Source organism: Microtus ochrogaster, chromosome 8 (assembly GCF_000317375.1).
Source record: "Microtus ochrogaster isolate Prairie Vole_2 chromosome 8, MicOch1.0, whole genome shotgun sequence".
Taxonomy (NCBI): domain Eukaryota; kingdom Metazoa; phylum Chordata; class Mammalia; order Rodentia; family Cricetidae; genus Microtus; species Microtus ochrogaster.
The window spans coordinates 56,611,518-56,629,776 of NC_022015.1; the positions used below are offsets into that span (position 1 = coordinate 56,611,518).

General features: G+C 42.4%; 1 protein-coding gene across 3 annotated transcripts in view; it reads right to left on the reverse strand.

Annotated features, from left to right (window-relative positions):
• Nucleotides 1-16,847, reverse strand: part of Pum3 (pumilio RNA binding family member 3) — a 35,101-nt gene extending 18,254 nt beyond the window's left edge. The window contains exons 1-12 of one of the 3 annotated variants that reach the window (XR_003377295.1): nucleotides 16,380-16,738; nucleotides 13,679-13,770; nucleotides 12,236-12,454; nucleotides 9,524-9,659; nucleotides 8,913-8,988; nucleotides 8,408-8,501; nucleotides 8,103-8,169; nucleotides 6,901-7,075; nucleotides 5,674-5,777; nucleotides 4,458-4,536; nucleotides 2,298-2,396; nucleotides 1,266-1,319 (exon numbers count right to left, since the gene is read on the reverse strand). Coding sequence is in view for 2 of the 3 variants with exons in the window: in XM_026781466.1 (XP_026637267.1) it covers nucleotides 1,266-1,319; nucleotides 2,298-2,396; nucleotides 4,458-4,536; nucleotides 5,674-5,777; nucleotides 6,901-7,075; nucleotides 8,103-8,169; nucleotides 8,408-8,501; nucleotides 8,913-8,988; nucleotides 9,524-9,659; nucleotides 12,236-12,454; nucleotides 13,679-13,770; nucleotides 16,380-16,384 (1,200 nt within the window). In the remaining variant the exon portion in view is untranslated. Of the gene's footprint in view, nucleotides 1-1,265; nucleotides 1,320-2,297; nucleotides 2,397-4,457; nucleotides 4,537-5,673; nucleotides 5,778-6,900; nucleotides 7,076-8,102; nucleotides 8,170-8,407; nucleotides 8,502-8,912; nucleotides 8,989-9,523; nucleotides 9,660-12,235; nucleotides 12,455-13,678; nucleotides 13,771-16,379; nucleotides 16,739-16,772 lie in introns of those variants that run through there. The other 2 variants (XM_005352102.1, XM_026781466.1) reach the window with 2 other exon arrangements.
• Nucleotides 16,848-18,259: the final 1,412 nt, after the last annotated feature.

The following is an 18,259-nucleotide window of genomic DNA, read 5'->3' on the forward strand; positions in this document are numbered from 1 at the left end:
CCAATTACCTCATGTAATCAAAATTTAAAATAAAAAAATCTAATTTATTATTTAGAAAATACCTTACTAATACAGTTTACATAGAACTTTCTATTAACAACCCATTTTTACTCAATTCCAAATTTAAGTATTTCAATTAAATGTCACACAAACTTAACTGTGAATAAAACATTCTTGTATATCACAAGCTGGGAAAAAAACCACATTTCCATTCCCAGAAGTCAGTGGTCTACCAAACAGTTGGATACTAATTCTTCCCATCATTCCCAGCCACAGAAAACCACCTGGTCCACACAGCATCTATCCTTGGCCTAAACAACTAGCTGAAGTAAGAATTTGACAAATCTAGTTGATCTCATCGGATTTTTTTTTTAAAGGAAAAGGTTGAACAGAAGAGTAGTTTCAACTCACCAGTAATTGATAAATTTACTGAATTATATAATCAAAATCACATTCACTGCCACATATAACCTAGGTTTAGCATTACTTTGCATTGCTAGCATGGAAAAATCATTCAACATTTCCACACACAAAGATTTCTATTATTTGCATCACAGTGTGGATGGTAATGCACGTGTATGTGGGTGAGACTGCCTGTGTGTGCGTGTGCAGAGCCAGACTCAAGGTTAAGTCCTTTATCCACTGCGCTGCTGCCCAGCTACAAACATCCTAGTTTAGAAAAGAAACAAAACAACCACCACCAACAAAACCTCTGGTATCTAATGCTAATCCTTCAGCAGATTCCAAAAGATAAAATACTTAATAGCTCAACTTTTTCATGACCATACCATAAATTTATAACAAGAAAACAGACCATTTTTAATTTATTAAGGTTTTGGTGGTAGAAAAACCAATGTTAAGTTTCTGAACTACAACCTGACATTATTTAATTAGATATCTAAGGCTTAAATAGGCAGCAGTAATACCGTACTTAGTGAACAAGGCTGAAGACAGGTACAAAACAGGTACAAATGATCAGTCTTTATAGACCACCACCAAACAGGGCCTGGGGTGTAGTGCACAGACAGGGTACCTGCCTAGAACATATGAACTCCTCTCTTTGATCTCTAGCGAGACACACATACATACATACAAACAATTCACATGTAGAGAGAGAACTATAGTATGAACTCCATTTTGTTCAAATTAACCTAAAAAATGGGTAGAAAAGATGTGATAAACAAATGTAAACAATTTCCTGTAGTTTTTCCGCTTTCTCCAATAGGCACTGCTAGACTTGATGAATGTGATTCTGTCGTACTTACGTTGGCCACTTTTTCCACGTAGGTCTTCATTGTCTTCACAATCACTTTCCTGTCCTTAAAAAGGAAAAAGTGCCTCAATCAACTTTTAATTGTAGACTAAGCTGACTGCAAAGTTAATATTTACATATTATTATTATATTATTTACATCTTCATCAGCATCATCTCTTTGTTAGTGAAAAAAACCAGTTTATGAAGCAGAATGGAAAATGGTGCGGGGTAAACCAGAACACCTATAAAGAATTATATAGGGCTGGAGAGATGGCTCAGAGGGTAAGAGCACTGGCTGCTCTTCCAGAGGTCCCAAGTTCAATTCCCAGCAACCACATGGTGGCTCACAGCCATCTGTAATGAGACCTGGTGACTTCCTTGCCAGCAGTACATTGTATGCTTAATAAATAAATCTTTAAAAAAAAAAAAGAATTATATAATTTTCAGTTTATATCCACTCATTTTGGCACAAATATGGAACCATGAAATTCTAAGGCACAGGCAAACCAAGTGAAGGCACCTTTATAACTACCTCTCTTCCAATGTCTGATATGCCTTCAAGAATCTAACATACAGCTGTATTAATATATGTTTGTGCAATACTTACATTTGCAGTAAGTAAAAGGTAGATAAAACACAACTAACATTTAACAGAAGAAATATGCGAAATTCTATGATCTAGATGGATGTTCACCTTTTCCTCAGAGTATTTAAACCACACAGGACACACATATGGTGCAGTTAATTATTAATTATCTCTGCCTTCCTCCCATTCTCAATATGACCATTAAACGAAGAGTGAAAGAAGAGAACATGGGTCCTCAGACCCGTGTAAGCCGAAGCTGAGTATAAATGTGTCACCTAACTGGAGGATTTCTTCCTTAGCTTTCAGTGAAGCCCCGGGAGGCCCTAAGATACAGCTCCCAGAAGATGACACTTCTGTACAACTGGGAACCAAAGTTGAACAAAGTAAGACTAAAGCCGACTGACTCAAAGCTTGAAGATCAAGTCCAGAGTACAGGTAAGGCATGGCTCTGACTTACCTTGGGTGTACCATGCCACAAGCAGTGCATGGCCACTCTGGCGCCATCGTGTGTGTGGGCCAGGTATACCACTGCTTCCCGGATGGCTTCAATTAATTCCTAGAGAATGCAAGGCAGAGAATGCAGAGGAACCCCAGGCAGCGAACACTGCAGGTCTCAATCCTACAGCCAGCCTCTTTCTAGACACATTCTTTTCCAACAAAAGCAGCAAATGCAGCTCATAGTAATTTCTAATAAACAACATAACCAATTTCCTCTTACATCTAGTTGTAAAGTACTCACAGGTGATGTGCGATATATTTCAATGAATACAGAAACAGGAGCCAGAGTTGTGGTTCTAAGGCAGTGTTTAACAGAACAGCTGGGAAAAGAACACGCTCTCCCACATGTGAGCATAACAAACACAATCAAAACTCATTCTGACCCAAGTATCTGTGGTTTAGTTTACCACAGGACCGGATCACCTCTACAAGTCAGATGACTTGTGCACCAAACACTTAAATAATATTTCTCAATGAAATCTCTGTGCTAACATTTAACCTTTACTCAAAGATAACCATTTTGTAAAAAGTGAAGAGGAAAAACACCATTTCTTATTTCCAAAGTCTGAGCACCCAGGATATAAATGAGCTCTGGAACCCAATCGCTATAGGGCTTCTGAATTAAAATTTTCTATTGGGAAAACTTATCCAAAGTCTGGAAAGTAAAAGGGCTGCACTTCACCCTAGGGTACTGCCCGCTCCCAGGATGAATCTCAAGACCAGATTTCGGGTCGTATATCTGAACTTCAAGAATTTCTCCCGAAGTGCTCTACTGTAATGGGGTATATAAACCAGAGCTCCTCCCCTCAAGGCTAAGGGGATATTGTGGAAGGGTGGGGAGGAAGATTCTAGGAGACACAAGGCAAACAGTCTCTGGACTGGACTGGACTGGACTGGACTGGACTGGACTGGACTGGACAGACCACTGCTTCCATGAACCCACAGCAGCAGCTACTGCCAGTCAACATTCAAGCCGGGCACCCTGAGCCGAAGAGCTATTGACAGCTGATGGCTTATAGGGGAGGGAGACAATCTTTAATAGTATGGTCAGGAGATGGCTCCAAAACTGTGAATGTATGTGGGTTATTAAAAAAAAAAAAAAAAAAAAAAAGATGGCAAGGAATTGGGGGCATGGATCTGGAAGGAATGAGGATTAATAAGATCAAAACACATGATATATATACATGAAAATCTCAAAGAATTAATAAAAGCTGTTGGGCTGGAAGGTAACTGGTGTGGGAGGTAACACAGGTTCCAATTGTGTTTCCAAGATCTCCAGAGAAGGTCTTGTCACTTTATGTCCACTCCAGATGTTTGCTATGACTGAATGCTGCCTTCCACTGTCACCAAAACACTCTTAGCACAAAAACTCCAAGATCCTGGGCTCTGTAGGAAAGCAGGAAGATCCTAGGAGAGCAAATGCCGCCCTTCTGGCCACAAGGTTGGGGGGCTGGAGGGTGGGTAGGCTGCAGAGAAATTATTCTACATGCTAATCGGAGGGCTTCAAAATCCCCAGGAATGTGTACTAGGCATATATGTTAAAAGATATAAGATGTGTTATCTTCGTCAGCTCTCGTGATTAGAAAACGAGAACCAATGGACAACAGGGCACAGCTAGATGAGACGAGATGAGCAAATCGGGAAGTAAAGCACGAGCTCTCATCTGTATTCCCACTGCTGACTCCAAGGGCAGTGCAATTACCTTCACTGGTCCTCTGCCTTCCATCAGGTAAGGTCCAGGCTTTCATGGGCCATTTGGTTTCACACTAAGTATCCTCCCTTAACCTTTAAGAGGGCATTTTTTTCTTAAATTTAAATTACTGGAACACTGAGGAATCCTCCAATGTAGGCTGCCTTTTAGATTAGATTAGCTAGAGGACACTCCCTGGATTGTAACTAAAATGTAGAAATTGAGGGCCATTAATAAAACTAGGGTCAATTCTATTCCTTTCCTGGGGGAGGGGAAGGCTGGAAATAAAGAGATTTGGCAGATCTGTTCAGTGCATTATTTAGGGGGTTTCTAAGGGAGAAAGGAACCGTGTGTACAAAAGCGCCAAATCTCAAGTGTGTGCCACCACGCCGGCTTTGCACTGATTCAAAGACAGAAACCAGGACTTACCGATCGAAGTTTTGGGGGTGCAAAGGTAAAAAAGTCCAAGAATACTTTATGAACCAGTGAGTGCTTAATCACAGCTTCCCTGCAAACAGAAGGGAAGACAGTCAGATCTAGCGAAACAGCAACACAAAGACAGGTAACTTAAGATCATCTAAACAAGTGAAATGGTTTTTACTAAATATAATCTGCCATAAATCAAGTTTATCTTTCAACAATGCTAAGATGTTTAGTGTGGTTTAGTGTCATCACGACTGAGAGTAGCTTATGAATTTCCAGGCTCTATAGCAAGATGATGCACTGGTCCCAGCAGGTTCTACCTCATCAGAACAAGGACAGCTGCAGTGTAGTCCCACCCCCAGTACTGGATACCTCATTAAAAATTCACAGGTAGACCCATTACTCGTGGTTATTTTCTGTCAATCATTCTCCAAAATGTCTCAGAATCATAAATAATTTCAGCAGCAGTACAATTTGAATGAACGACAGCAGTGCCACCAGCAGCACAACCCCTAATCATCTACACCCCAATACGATGTGTGGTAAGTTCAGGAGTGCAGTGCTGGCTGATGTTCAAGATCAAGAACGTGGAAGTTCACATAAAACATGCAGACACACTACAGAAACGAACGCCTTGATGAACAAAGCACTCCTCTAAGGGCTTTGCAAATATTTTAACCTATTTCATCTTCATAAAAACCTTACAAATAATGTGGTATTATCACTTCAGTTCCACAGGTCTGAAACCAGGCCCAGAGAGGTGAAGTTGTCCACGTACACGCAGAATTAGGGGGTAAGAGGACATGTTATCAGGAGTCACAGACATCCTGCCTGGTCCCAGCAGCTTTGCTTTGCTCCCAACCATTTTGTAAGTTACCAAAGACGTGGTGACAGCAAGTACAAACTTGTCTATAGTGCAGTTTAAACAACCAACAGTGTAAACTATTTAACATACAAAGGCTCAGTCAACACTTTGAAAAAAAACAAAGGTTTTATCACTTTAAAAATGATGATAAGCCACCATAAAGTTAGCCAATAAGATACAACATTAAGAAGAGCCACATCTACCTGCATCAAGAATAGTTTCAAACAAAATGTTTATACTCTTATTTATGCTAGATTATTAACAGTGTGGAGGAAAATGTCTCCTTTCTGGCAAGGATTCTGTAAAATGTGGCTCCTTCAAAGACCTATTTCAATCTGTAATAAAAACCCATCTTACTTTTGGGCCATGGGAGTCAGAATCTGCTTCATCTCATCCATAATAAGCTCCAGCTTTCCCGGCTGCACCTCCAACACCTTGTCCAGAGTTGGGTGATCGGCCGACTGAAACAGAACAATAACCAAATGACTCCCGATGCCATCACTTCCGGACAAGCAAGAACTCGAGTCATGTTAAAACAAGTTTAAAGTAATTTTGTGATGTTTTCCATTTCTAGAGCGAATGCCCACAGAGTAACTCCTCGTGATCTGATTCCCTGCCTGCACATCTGCCAGTGTGTGAGCATCCCTGCAGAGGATCAGCTCTAGCCATGGATATAAAACCTGCTGACACTTAAGACTCCCCATAAAACAACAAGGTATTTATAAATGATCCATACGATCCTTCGGTATATTTTAAACCATCTCAAGGCTACTTACATGACATAACAAAACACAAATGCTCGACAAATAGTTATTATACTATGTTGTTTACAGAACAATAAGGAACATAATCTATACATGTCCAGTACAGACATAGACTTTTCATTTCTTCCCTCTTTGGTTTTTCAATAGAGGGTTTCTCTGTGTAGCCCTGGCTATCCTAGGACTTGCTTTGTAAAACAGGCTGGCCTCAAACTCAGAGATCCACCTGCCTCTGCCTCCAAAACGCTGGGATTAAAGGCGTGCGCCACCACCGCCCAGCCGTGTCCCAATTAAAGGCGTGCGCCACCACCACCCACCGTGCCCCAAGGTTTGAAATAGGTTCTCCAGCAGTACTAGTCCCATCACTGGTTGGTCCCAGAATCAACTTCTGTATTTCAGGTTCCTAGAACCCTCCCTCTCCAGATCCAATCCAGACAAAGGCAAGGCAAAACCGGAAAGAAACTCGAGACAGTCACAAGAGGAGGTGCAGTGCCCCTCGGCCAGAGCCGGCTACGGAGCAGCGGTACCACTCTGCTCACTACAGCAGTCTTTGATCTCACTGACTGCAGGAAGAGACCGCTGAAGCATGGCGTACACAGCTGGAAGCAATAAAAATAGACCGATCTAAAGACAGCGTTCTGAGGGAGAAAGCACCGAGTGACCACTTGTTCCCTACTGCAAGGACATAATCCAAGAGAACAAAAATACAAATAAACTCCTGAAGGACTAGCTTGGTAAAAACACATCTTATATACAGGACATTGAAACTTAATGACCACACAGAAAAATAAACACACAGGGTAAGAACTTGTAGAAAGGGCACCTTGTAAAGCTGAAACGTGTTCCCATAGAGCTCTTCTGTCAGCATGTTCCTCTGTTCCAAAATGGCCTTGTCATTGTACGCATACTCCACGATGGCCGATGCCTCCGAGTGCCGCAGCATCTTCCTCACGTGACCTTTAAAACTTCTGATTATCTCTGCTATCTGAGGTTTACTCCTAAAGTCAATAGGAACACAGAAAAAGTCAGTGAGAGGAGAAGGCTGGGTAACAATACAGCCACGCTTACTTCTCCAAAGGCCAACTCATCAGTACTGGTGTTAGAGGGGAGTTCTCCTATGTGGGGAGGCTGGTAGCGAGCAAATTTTTAAGGCTTACAAGACAAGTAGGCTGTAATCCTTGGTGAGAAAGCCTGGCTCTGCTAACCAGCTCAACGAGCCAAGCAGATTTTTTTCTTAATTTATTATGGGCAGCACTGGGGATTGAACTGAGGACTTCATGCATGCAAGGCAAATAAATGCTCTATCACTAAGCTACAGCCCCAAGCCTATGGTCTTACAACTTCTCTGGGCCTCAGCTTCTTCATTCACAAAATAGGAGTGCAGCTGCTGTGAGAACTGAATGGACTAAGATGCATCAAGAATGGTGACCAGCACACAGTAGGTGCCCTGGTCGTTCCTTAAACTAGCCCACAAGGAAAGTTAGGAAAGGACAGTCAAGGAGGCAAACAGAAATAAACTATTTTCTTAAAAAAAAAATTATTCTAAAGCATTTGAAAAGCTAATAATAGCCAGGAATGGTTAGGAAAAAAATGTTATCAATTGTATGTCACTTATTTTTTTGCTGCTATCACATCTGGTACATCTCACACCAGAAAGGCTGGTCTAGCTAAGTACCAACAGCATGTCATTATAAAATCATCCTTGACACGTGCTGACACAATGACCTACCGCAGAGTCTGCTCACCTGTCCCTCTCAACTTCCTACCCCGAATACTAGTAATCGAAGTTAATTATCCCAATGCTTTGTTCTTTAACTTAAATATATGAAACAGGACCTTAACAATGAGAAGGCAGCACCATGCTTTTAGTTGGTTTCAGTTATTATTTTAAGGTGTGGTGCTCTAGGAAGACCACAAGTGTCTGGAGGAGATTACAAAGACCAGAGATTTTAAAGTAGCGTTTGGGTAACAATGAATCCACAAAACCAAAAGCCAAGGGAAAAATTACACTTTATACCAACTTACCCATACATGAGAAATTTCTTGACAATATTCCTGGAATATTTGGCTTTACTTAGTTCAACCAAGTCACCTGGTGGAGAAAACAAAACATCCCAATGACCTGGCTTATTCACTTCAGTTCTCCAGGAAAAGAAAGGGGGGGGAGGGGGAAGAGGATAAACAAACACATGATTCTGGAACACAGCTCACTCTACTTGACCCAGGCAAAGAAACAGAGCAACGAAAACAGACTTGCAGAAAATATGGAACTCTCCAGGATATCCTTCAGCCTTACAACTTTATCACAAACTATAAAAATATAACAATACCTTGCAATTCTTCAAAAGCCTGCTTCCTCTGCTCTTCATTCCCATACTGGATGAAGCACTGGATCACGCGTGTTGAGTCATGTGCAAAGGCAATCTGTAGGCAAACAGTTGGGACTTTCTAGACTCAGACTGTCTGAACCAGCTTGTTTCTACTAGTTACACTATTTCTTACAACGCACACTTTTTTCGGCTTAAACTGCACTCGCCTGCTTGAGACAGAGATAAGTTAATTATGTAGTGAAGTACTGTCTGGCTTCACTTCCTATGACATTTCATAGCTGAAACAAATGCAAGAGACAGAAAAGTCTATCACCTTTGAAATTTCAGTCCTAATTGAAAGTCCACTCACAAGGACTTCAAGGCTGCCAAGCACTGATGTGGGGCAGACCAGTCCTGAAGTGCTGTTGCGCTGGTACCCGTAACCAAATACACAGGACATGCTTCCCCGAGAGCCGAGAACCCGGGATCTCTTTAAGAGTTGGAACCGCAAGCACAGCATACTCACAGTTTTGATTTTCCCTTGGATCAGCTTCTGCAAGTCACTCATCAGCTTCTCTCTCTTTCCCTTGTCACAGTCCTTCCTGCAGAGGAAGCGCAGCCTAAGCTACTTGAAACACGAAAACCAAATCACATGCAATGTATGTTCACCAGCTCAGGGTGGTTTCTCTGACATTAAAATTATTCTGGAGCAGCCACACAAAAGTAATTTTCTCAGAGGTAGAAACTCATCTCACAAGGTATAATTTAATGCATCAATCTAAATCTTAAGAGCCTGAACTTCAGAAGCAAAGAAAAATAATAAAACAATCTAAGATAGCAAACATCTCAAAACCTAGCTGATAAGAGACTGTCCTTCATTTTCTGAGAAATCTTTCAGGATAGCTATCAAATCCATTTGACTCCCGTCATTTCCATAAAGCTATCTGACACTATCCTAATGATTGCATGCATTTCTGCACTCGGCAGACACCCACACTGCTGCCGGGACAGGGGCTGAGCATGCATTAAAAAAACAGGTGCTGTCTGATGTTTAGGACGCCTGCCTGCTTACAGGGTAAACCTTAGTGTTTCCCTAGTCTCAGCCAGACTAATAACAGCACTGTTAGGCGCCAGTACCTTCTCAAGCTCTCCCAGATGTGCTTTGCTCGAACCACAATGTCATAGTTGGTCTTATCACTGAGCTGCCTGCTCTGCTTCAGCTCCTTCTTCTTCTTTTTGAAGTCATCCCATTTGGGTTTCTTGGCTGCTGATTCTAGAATTAGATTCAAAGCATTTAACATTCCAAATACTATACAAATATGAATTTAGTACAGAGGGCGGTCACCAATGTTCTACAAGTCACAAGAGGAAGATATAAGCTGGTGGTGAGGCTCAGTGGTAGAGCACACGCATGATGTGGGAAGGCCATATTCTATCTGTTGCTTTCATTGGTTAATTAATAAAGAAACTGCTTGGCCTGGTAGGTCAGAACATAGGTGGGTGGAGTAGATGGAAGAGAATGCTGGGAAGGGAAGTGAGGGCAGATGCCATGGAGCCAGCAGCCAGGTCAGACATGCTGAATCTTTCCCGGTAAGACACCACCTCGTAGTGCTACACAGATTATTAGAAATGGGTTAAGCAAAATATGAGAGTTAGCCAAGAAGAGGCTAGATATAATGGGCCAGGCAGTGTTTAAAAGAATACAGTTTGTGTGTTGTCATTTCGGGGTGTAAGCTAGCCAGGCGACCGGGAGCCAGGCGGGAATGTAGCCCGCTGCTCCTTCTACACACGCACTTCAATACAGTCATCAAAAATAAAATAGAATCGAAAGTAAATGCCACTCTTCTGAGAGCTGTTGCACACTGTTTAATTCTTAGAGTGTGAGGTAGGTAAGTCTTTGATCACCCTCTCCGTGCTAGGTACCACACATTAAATCATTCATCCAAGACCACCTGGGGCTAGAAATAAGATAGAAATCCAGGGACAAGCTACAGGTGCCTTTCACTCATGATGATACATAGCAAGCATCTACAGATTGATAACAGAAACACTGAGTATCTACCTATTCCTGCATCTTTGAAATTTAATTATGTTATCAATTAAACAGTAACAAAACCAACAAGATAGATGAAATAAATATTTCACTAGAGTATTATTTATATAAGTATCTCCCCCCAAATCCTTTGGGATTTAGTTATTTCTATATATTTCCCTATTTATGATTATAAAATTCACTTACTACAAAAAAAACAGTAAGAAAGTAAACTGAGTCATACAGAAACAGAGGTACAAATACCAACTATTTTCTTCTTGCCACTTTCCTTCTGTTTTAATCTTTAAAATGCAAGAATCTATATTTAACATTATTACAGTCTCTGCATTCCCCATTGAAACTACCAGACAAGCTACAAAAGGAGGGAAAAGAGAAACCTGGAACAAATATTGGGCCTGGGGAAAAGGAAGAAAAAACTAAAAATAAGAAGAGGGGAAAAAACCCACACAAAACAGAGCAGGGACTGCAATGGGGAAAGGTCTTGGAGACACTGAGAAACAACGGAATTCCCATTCCTCTCCTGACCTCAAGCATGTTGTCCCTCCTACAGCAAGTAACCTTAGGAAAACTGAAGACTAAGGAGCAGACCTGAAGGCTAGATATAAAATGTGCCAGGCAGTAATCTCGGCGGACAGTTAGGGAGCATTGTAAGAATACACACCGTAGTAGAGAAATAAACCGAGAACCCACAACGGGACAGGATGGGATGTGTAGGTCAGTATGAAGGAGCTACTCGCTGGAAACCAATAAGGGACAAGGCACAACGGGGCCATGTTGTACAACCGGGCATATGCTGGTGAGGAGTGAGTCCGTGGATATGGTGAGAGAGAGAATGGCAGCTCATGTCGATGACAAAGGAAAACCCCAGGAACAATTCTCATCAGGGAGCAAACTGTCCTGAAGGAATGAAATGGCAGGATCCACCAGGTGATACCGCGCATCCACAGCTACTGCTGCATGGGAACCATCAGACGTGTCAATCATTAGCCTGGTCTGGGCCCAGTGAGAGCCGAGTCTACAGAGCTCTTAATTCAGCACGGCTGACACCTGAGCTGCAGAACTGTGTCTTAAGGCCAGCTTCTACGACTAGTTCACTGACTTTAAAACTACTTATCCCCCAACACAATGAATGAAAGTTAGCTGGACATGACAGTGCATGCAGGCGGATCTGTGAATTCAAAGCCAGCCTGGTCTATAAGGTGAGTTCTAGGCCATCCAGAGCTATACAGTGAGGCAGTGTCTTAAATAAAAAGAAAAAAAGGTAAATATCCGATGAGTGAACAAGTAAACTCAGCTTGGCATTCAAAAAAGAATGTTTTAAGTTCCCTGAAAAAGACACAATTTAGGTTAATTACCCGATTACCTGGAGAAAGAAAGAAAGATTTCTAAGCATGAGAAAGTTCAAAACATTTTGGATTCATTTTACTCATGTTTTGCTTGTATGCATGTGCGTGTCCCACAAGTGTGCTCAGTGCCTAGGGTCAGAAGAGGACACTCAACACCTTGAACTGGAGTTACAGAGGGTGGGGAGACGCCATATAGGTGCTAGGAATCGAACTCAGGTCCTCTGCAAGAACAGGTGCTCCTAACTGCTGAGCCAGCTCACCAGCACCAGAATAAATGCTTTTAGGAAACATGCTGTTGTGTACTTCAACCCCCCCCCCTTTCTTCCACTCCAAAACGCTGCTTTCTAGGAGCAAGGACAGACAGCCTCTGACACAGCAGAGGACCGGGGCACCCAGGTCTAGTCACTGGCCTGGGAAGGCTTCTGCAAAGACTCTAAGAGCTAGACTTACCATCGCTTTTACCATCTGGCTGGAATTTCCTCTTCTTGTTGAATTTATTTGGCTTCTGGAATTTGTCCTTTGGTCCTTTGCCCCCCTGTGGCTTGTTCTTGAACTGTTTCACACCCTTTTTGCCAGGTTTGGTGGCACCTTTCTCAAAGTTCTTAGATGTGACTTTAGGCCCGCCTTCCTTACCAGCTTTCCTCGGGATGGTCTTTGAAGAACTGGAATCTAGTGATGACAATGCATTCATATTAGTTCACTGATTATGAGCCTAAAGCTCTGGTAACCATTCAACTGTATGCTGCAGAGAACCACATGCTTTTCAATGCAACCAACAGCCTTACTCTCAAATATACATTCACCCTTTTGAATAAATTGGTATTTAAATAGTCAAGCCAAAATTAAGAGAAAACTTTTCTGATCAGAAAACTGAATAGGCTAAGCAGGGGAGTGGTGGCTCACATCTTTAATCTCAGCACTTGGGAGCCAAAGGCAGACAGATCTCTGTTAGTTCGAGGCCAGTCTGGTCTACAGAGTAAGTTCCAGGACAGCCAGGGCTACACAGAGAAACAGTGTCTCAAACCCCTACCCAAAACAAAACAAAACAAACCTATATAGGTTAGTCATATAAACACTGGAAAGTAGAGGAATTAATAATAATAAGCTATAATTTACCTCCTAGAAATAAACACTATGGTTAGCATGGTATATTTCTGCAGTTTTAAGCATATGCTAGACAAAATATTATGTACCTTTCCATTTTGTCTTATTAGCCCTATTATCAATATTTGTATTAAAATCTCAATGATCAATAAGAGTTCAGATAAGAACAAAATGAACAGTTACTGAAATTAAGAAAGCGTATCATAGAAATGAACTAAAATGTACTTCTGGAAATGTCTAATTTTGAGAAAAAAATTAAAGTCTATAATAAAAGTATTTAGCTAAAATTTTTAGTTTAAAAGCTTATACACATCTAACAAATAGGATGACAATAACAATAGATATGCCTTAAGACCATTACAAGGGAAAGCGAAAGACTGCCTAGGACACAGTTATCTCTATGTACCTGGATTCTCCTACTCTGCAACACTGACCCCTGATGGAGTAACAGAGACATTACCGTTTGGAATTCAGAAGGCAAAAGCTAAGCGGACTCCCAACCACAGCTCCTCAAGCATTAAAATGCAATGCACAGCAAATGAGGAGGGCACATACATTGCTGACACGGAGGATCTCTTACAAATAGAGCATGCCTCAATCATTCCGACAATTTCTTAAAAGCTGAAGTTCCACAAGGAACAAGTCATCATCATGTAGACAGTAGTGGTGACTTCCTTCTACCATGTTTACTGCAATCCCAGCCCATGAAGAGGGCAGCACCAGCTACAAACCTTGCCCCCCTAAATCACATCGTCAAGGTAATCAGCACATGTAGGCAAGCTCTCTTACCACTGTTTTTATGAAATCTATTCTTTCCCTGTGCTGTCTTTGGCCTCTGTCCCGTGAATTTTTTCTTCTCTTTGACTTCCATCATAGCAAGTCTGGAAAACCAAAACCAACAAAAGTCATGAAACAGTCAGTGCAGCATACAGTCCTTGAGGTCAGACAGTATAAACCATCCAGCATAGCCTGGGGGTTCTCAAGTCCACCAAGTACACACGTACTCTACGACAATAAAACAGAGGACAGAAATGACACCAACACAAGAACTCAGGACATGTACACACCCTGGCTAGTGTGTGACACACCTGGAGGCAACACTGAAGCATCAGCACTGGCTATAGATCACTTTAAGGATAAACACTACTGTCTGAAGCTTTTAATGGGAGGGCTTGCTGATGAATCATCATTTGATTTCTTGGGCATCTACCTTACAAGGTCAAGAATTAGCAAGGTGTATTTAGCACATATTGCAACTTAATGAAAGAAAATCCAATAAAGCTAAAACAAAGGCTACTGGACAACTGTTTTATGGGCAGCTGGATGACTGGCTGACCTCCAAGTCATGGAACTATTTAGTATTTATTGGGAGGGACATGCCCAATGTTGTCACCTGTTGGGTTCAGTGGCCTTCATTGAGCATAAGTAAAATAAGAGCCCTCCCCAACCGACAAGCTGTGAAAGCAGAACATATGTGGATACAAAGGCAAACGCCACCAGGCTCATGTCTACATTCGGAAAAGTTACATGCTCGCCCACTTCTAAATGACCATAAGGGTCAACTACAGGAATTCCTAGATAGTGTTTCCAGATTAGACACTTCCATTCACAAATTAATTTCCTGCTAGATATGTTCACACACACACACCTACGATTTTAGCTTGAAGAGACTGAGGCAGAAGGATCACTGTGAGTTCAATGTCACCATGGCAACATAAACTGGAGGCCAATCTGGGATACACAGTAAGATACTGTTTCAAAGATCAAAACAAAACATGATTAATTCCTCAGGACACTAGACTGTCTTGGGAAGAAAAAAAAAAAATCAGGGTTCCAGGTTAAATATTTGAGGAATAGTAAATTAAACAGTAATAGTCAGCAAGTAAGAAAAGATTTTCCAAGTTCTTTTTTTTTGTTTTGTTTTTGTTTTTCGAGACAAGGTTTCTCTGTAGCTTTGGAGCCTGTCCTGGAATTTCCAAGTTCTTTTTTTTAAATTTATTTATTTATTAAAGATTTCCGTCTCTTCCCGGCCACAGCCTCCCATTTCCCTCCCCCAATCAAGTCCCCCTCCCTCCTCAGCCAACTCATTGGAACACTGCCCTGGGTTCAATGCCTAGAACCCCATAAAAGGGTGTAGTGATGTGTATCTAAATTCAGTACTGGAGCCACTCAGTATCCTATGGGCATTTTAAATCATAGTCACTTTATCACTCTGCAAGATAAAACACTTGCATTTCTGCATGCAGGTTTGATGCAGGTACCACATGCATGCAGGTACCACATTCTAACCAACTGTGCCACTGGCCCTCACATGCAGGTGTCTAACTATACCTTTATTTACATACTAAGCCTGCATATTTTATTTTAAAACAATGTGTCTTACAGAAGAGTTAAAAAGACAGGGAGCTTTTAGATCATTTATCCAGGATCTCCTCTTGTTAACATATGACATTGTAATGAAACTAAAAAAATTAACACTAGTATAACAAGGTTTATTTGGGTATCAATTTTCCTATCCATGTCCTCTTCCTATTCCAACATACGGTTAAGCAAGCCATCATGCCTCCTCTGTATTTTGCAGGTTATGTCCCCTTTAAGATTAAGATTTTTGTTATTAGGCCAGACAGAGATGGTGCATGCCTTCAATCCCAGCACTCAATGGGAACTGGCCATGTTCAAGGCCAGCCTGGTCTACAGAGCAAGTTCCAAGACAAGCTCCAAAGCTACAGAAAAACCTTGTCTCGTAAAACAAAAAACAAAACAAAACAAAACAAAAAGATTTTCATCATTAGACTGAGGTTATGCTTGGAGTGTTTGTGTTCTCACAGCACCATAGGAAATGTAGCAGTCATGATTTTCTCCTGAAATTAATCAATCTTGATCACTCAGAACAGTATTTACCAAGTTTCTTCACTATCAAATTAACTGTTAGCTAACCCAAATGGAAAGACAAGCAGATTACATTTTTCCTTCCTAGACCTACAGCCCTGTGTACCCGGACACTGGTTGATTTTGCACATAACTGGCACCTTACACTTAAAACACAATTCTCTGCATTCCCACTGCAAGCCACCTCTAGGGCAGCACATCTCTTTCTCTCCCTGCCCATTCTCACCGTAGCCAATGGGCCATAATATATTTTACTGCTCAAAGAGAAAGCCCAAGCATTGCCCCTGATATTTACTTCTTTGTGTGTTAATCATTTTTTAGATACCTTTATCTCCACTACCAATACTCAATACAAACCAACAAAAATCTCCTTACCGAACTTGCAAATTAAGTATCTTTTTGTTTTTAAGAGAATCAAGGCCTGTCACGAGCCTCCCCCTCGCCTTTTTCTAAGAACCTTTCAACACTGTATATGCTTAGGAACACAAAGAACAATGCTTCCCATTACACGAGAATACAGAAACGACACCATGGCCTCCAAACTTCTACCCTTCCCTTTATCCTGTCCGCGGGACTTCTAACTCGGACCTCCGGGACTTACCCCATAGCCCTAGCTTAAAACACTCCTGTCTCTCATCATGCTTTAGGTTTCAGTTTATGGATCACTTCTTCGGTTTTTCCTGCACTGCTCCTATGGACAAAATCTGTCACAGGACGGGCAGGGTGACCGTGACCCGCAGCGGCCGGGGTTTAAAAGCGAAGCTCGTTCCCCTAGCTGTGCGCTAATCAACGTAACTGAGAGGGTTTAACCCCTGCCCTTGCCAGGCTCCCGCCAATCCCTCAAATCCGAGCCATAAAAACCAGCGGGGACGCGTCCGTGGTGGCGGATCTGAACTCGCCCGCTCGTCCACGACCCCGCAAACTCTCCCCGCTCCAGAGCGGCTGGCGGGAGCTTGCACCGCACCGCCTGCAACACTCATCCCGCAGCACTCACCGTACACGTGGGGCAGAAGCTCGCAGCCAGCCACTTTCCGCTACTTCCGCTTCCGCGTTTTGCCCCGCCCCGGGTCCTCTGATTGTGTTCTTCCGCTTCGGTGCTTGGGGTCAAGGGACGGAGCGTGAGAGGAAATACGAAGTTCGTAGTTTCTATTGGTCCACCCTCACCACACCTCCTGTGCCGGACTGCTCGAAGTTTGGCCCTTGAAGGGATCCGTCCGGGGGAAGACCAGTCCTTGGCGCGGGAAAGTGACGTTTGAGCTTGCGGATTCTGGGAAAGCCTCAGGCTCTCGCGAGGGTCGCCCCGTTAAGTCTGCCGCCCGGGATAGGTTGGCGTAGCTCGTGTGTTGGAGTGTGTAGGTCTGCATCTCTTTTTCCTCCTGAGGGATAAAAGCTCTCCCGGAGTCGGTTCTGGTGTGATCCTGTTAACAACCCCCATCTTTCCCGTATTCCCCACTCTCTCTGAATCTCTGGGCAAACTAGTCAGTCCCTCGGCAGCCAACCTAAGTGATCGTGCAAAGCTTTCCGAAGGGGTTTGGAGTTTTAAACGGCGACCCTTTCTCGCACACTTTCCCTTTTCTTCCCACTTAGGATATGTATTTATGCTATTGTTCAATTCTACAGAGAAAGCAATTGAAGAGAGGACTCAGTGTTTTCTCCTCTTGGAGAGGACCTGGGTTCGAGTCCCAGCACCTGCATGGCGGGACTCTAAATTCAGTTCCAAGGGATCTCACGACCCCTTCTGGCCTCCTGTAACACCGCACGCACTTGGTGTACTTGGACATGGAGGCAAAATACTCATACACGTTAAAAGAAAACAGAACAAACTTGATCATGCTGAACAAGAGAACCGTATTGCCTAGCGGCTTTGAAATACAGGTGTTGGTCTGGCGGGACCCCCTTTGAAGCCACAAAGAAGGAACGAACGTCCGATGGATCTGCAGCATCTGGTGGGCCAGGCGATCTTTGGCTTATGCATTACCTGGTTCGGGCCTCTGCTTTCCTTTCTTCTGCATTTTTGTTTGTTGTAAGAACGCTTGTCATCGAAAACAAGCTTGGAGACCATAATCCCCTGTGGACCCTGCCTCCTCTGTCTCTAATAACACAGCTATTTTAAGAAGGTGGAATATACCATAGTTGATCCTTCTTAGAATTAACATGCAAAAAGGAGGAAGGATAAATCACAATGGTCCCTCAATTTTAAAATACCGTATTATACTGTTAAGAGAGGCTTATGAAAATTCCTTAAATGCTACATGAAAGGGATGGAGTAGCAGGGCTTTATTGTGGCCCATCAAGGAAAGGCAATAAATGTCCTGGTAAAGTATGGCTAATTTATTAATTTTTTTTTACTTTAATTAACAAAAATGTTAAGTTGAAGATTTTCTGACTCAGGGACCTGAGGCATAACTCTGGTACTGGGTGGAGACATATTCTAAACTGATCCAAAGATAAAATTAGGAAAATGTATTAGCCCCTCCACAG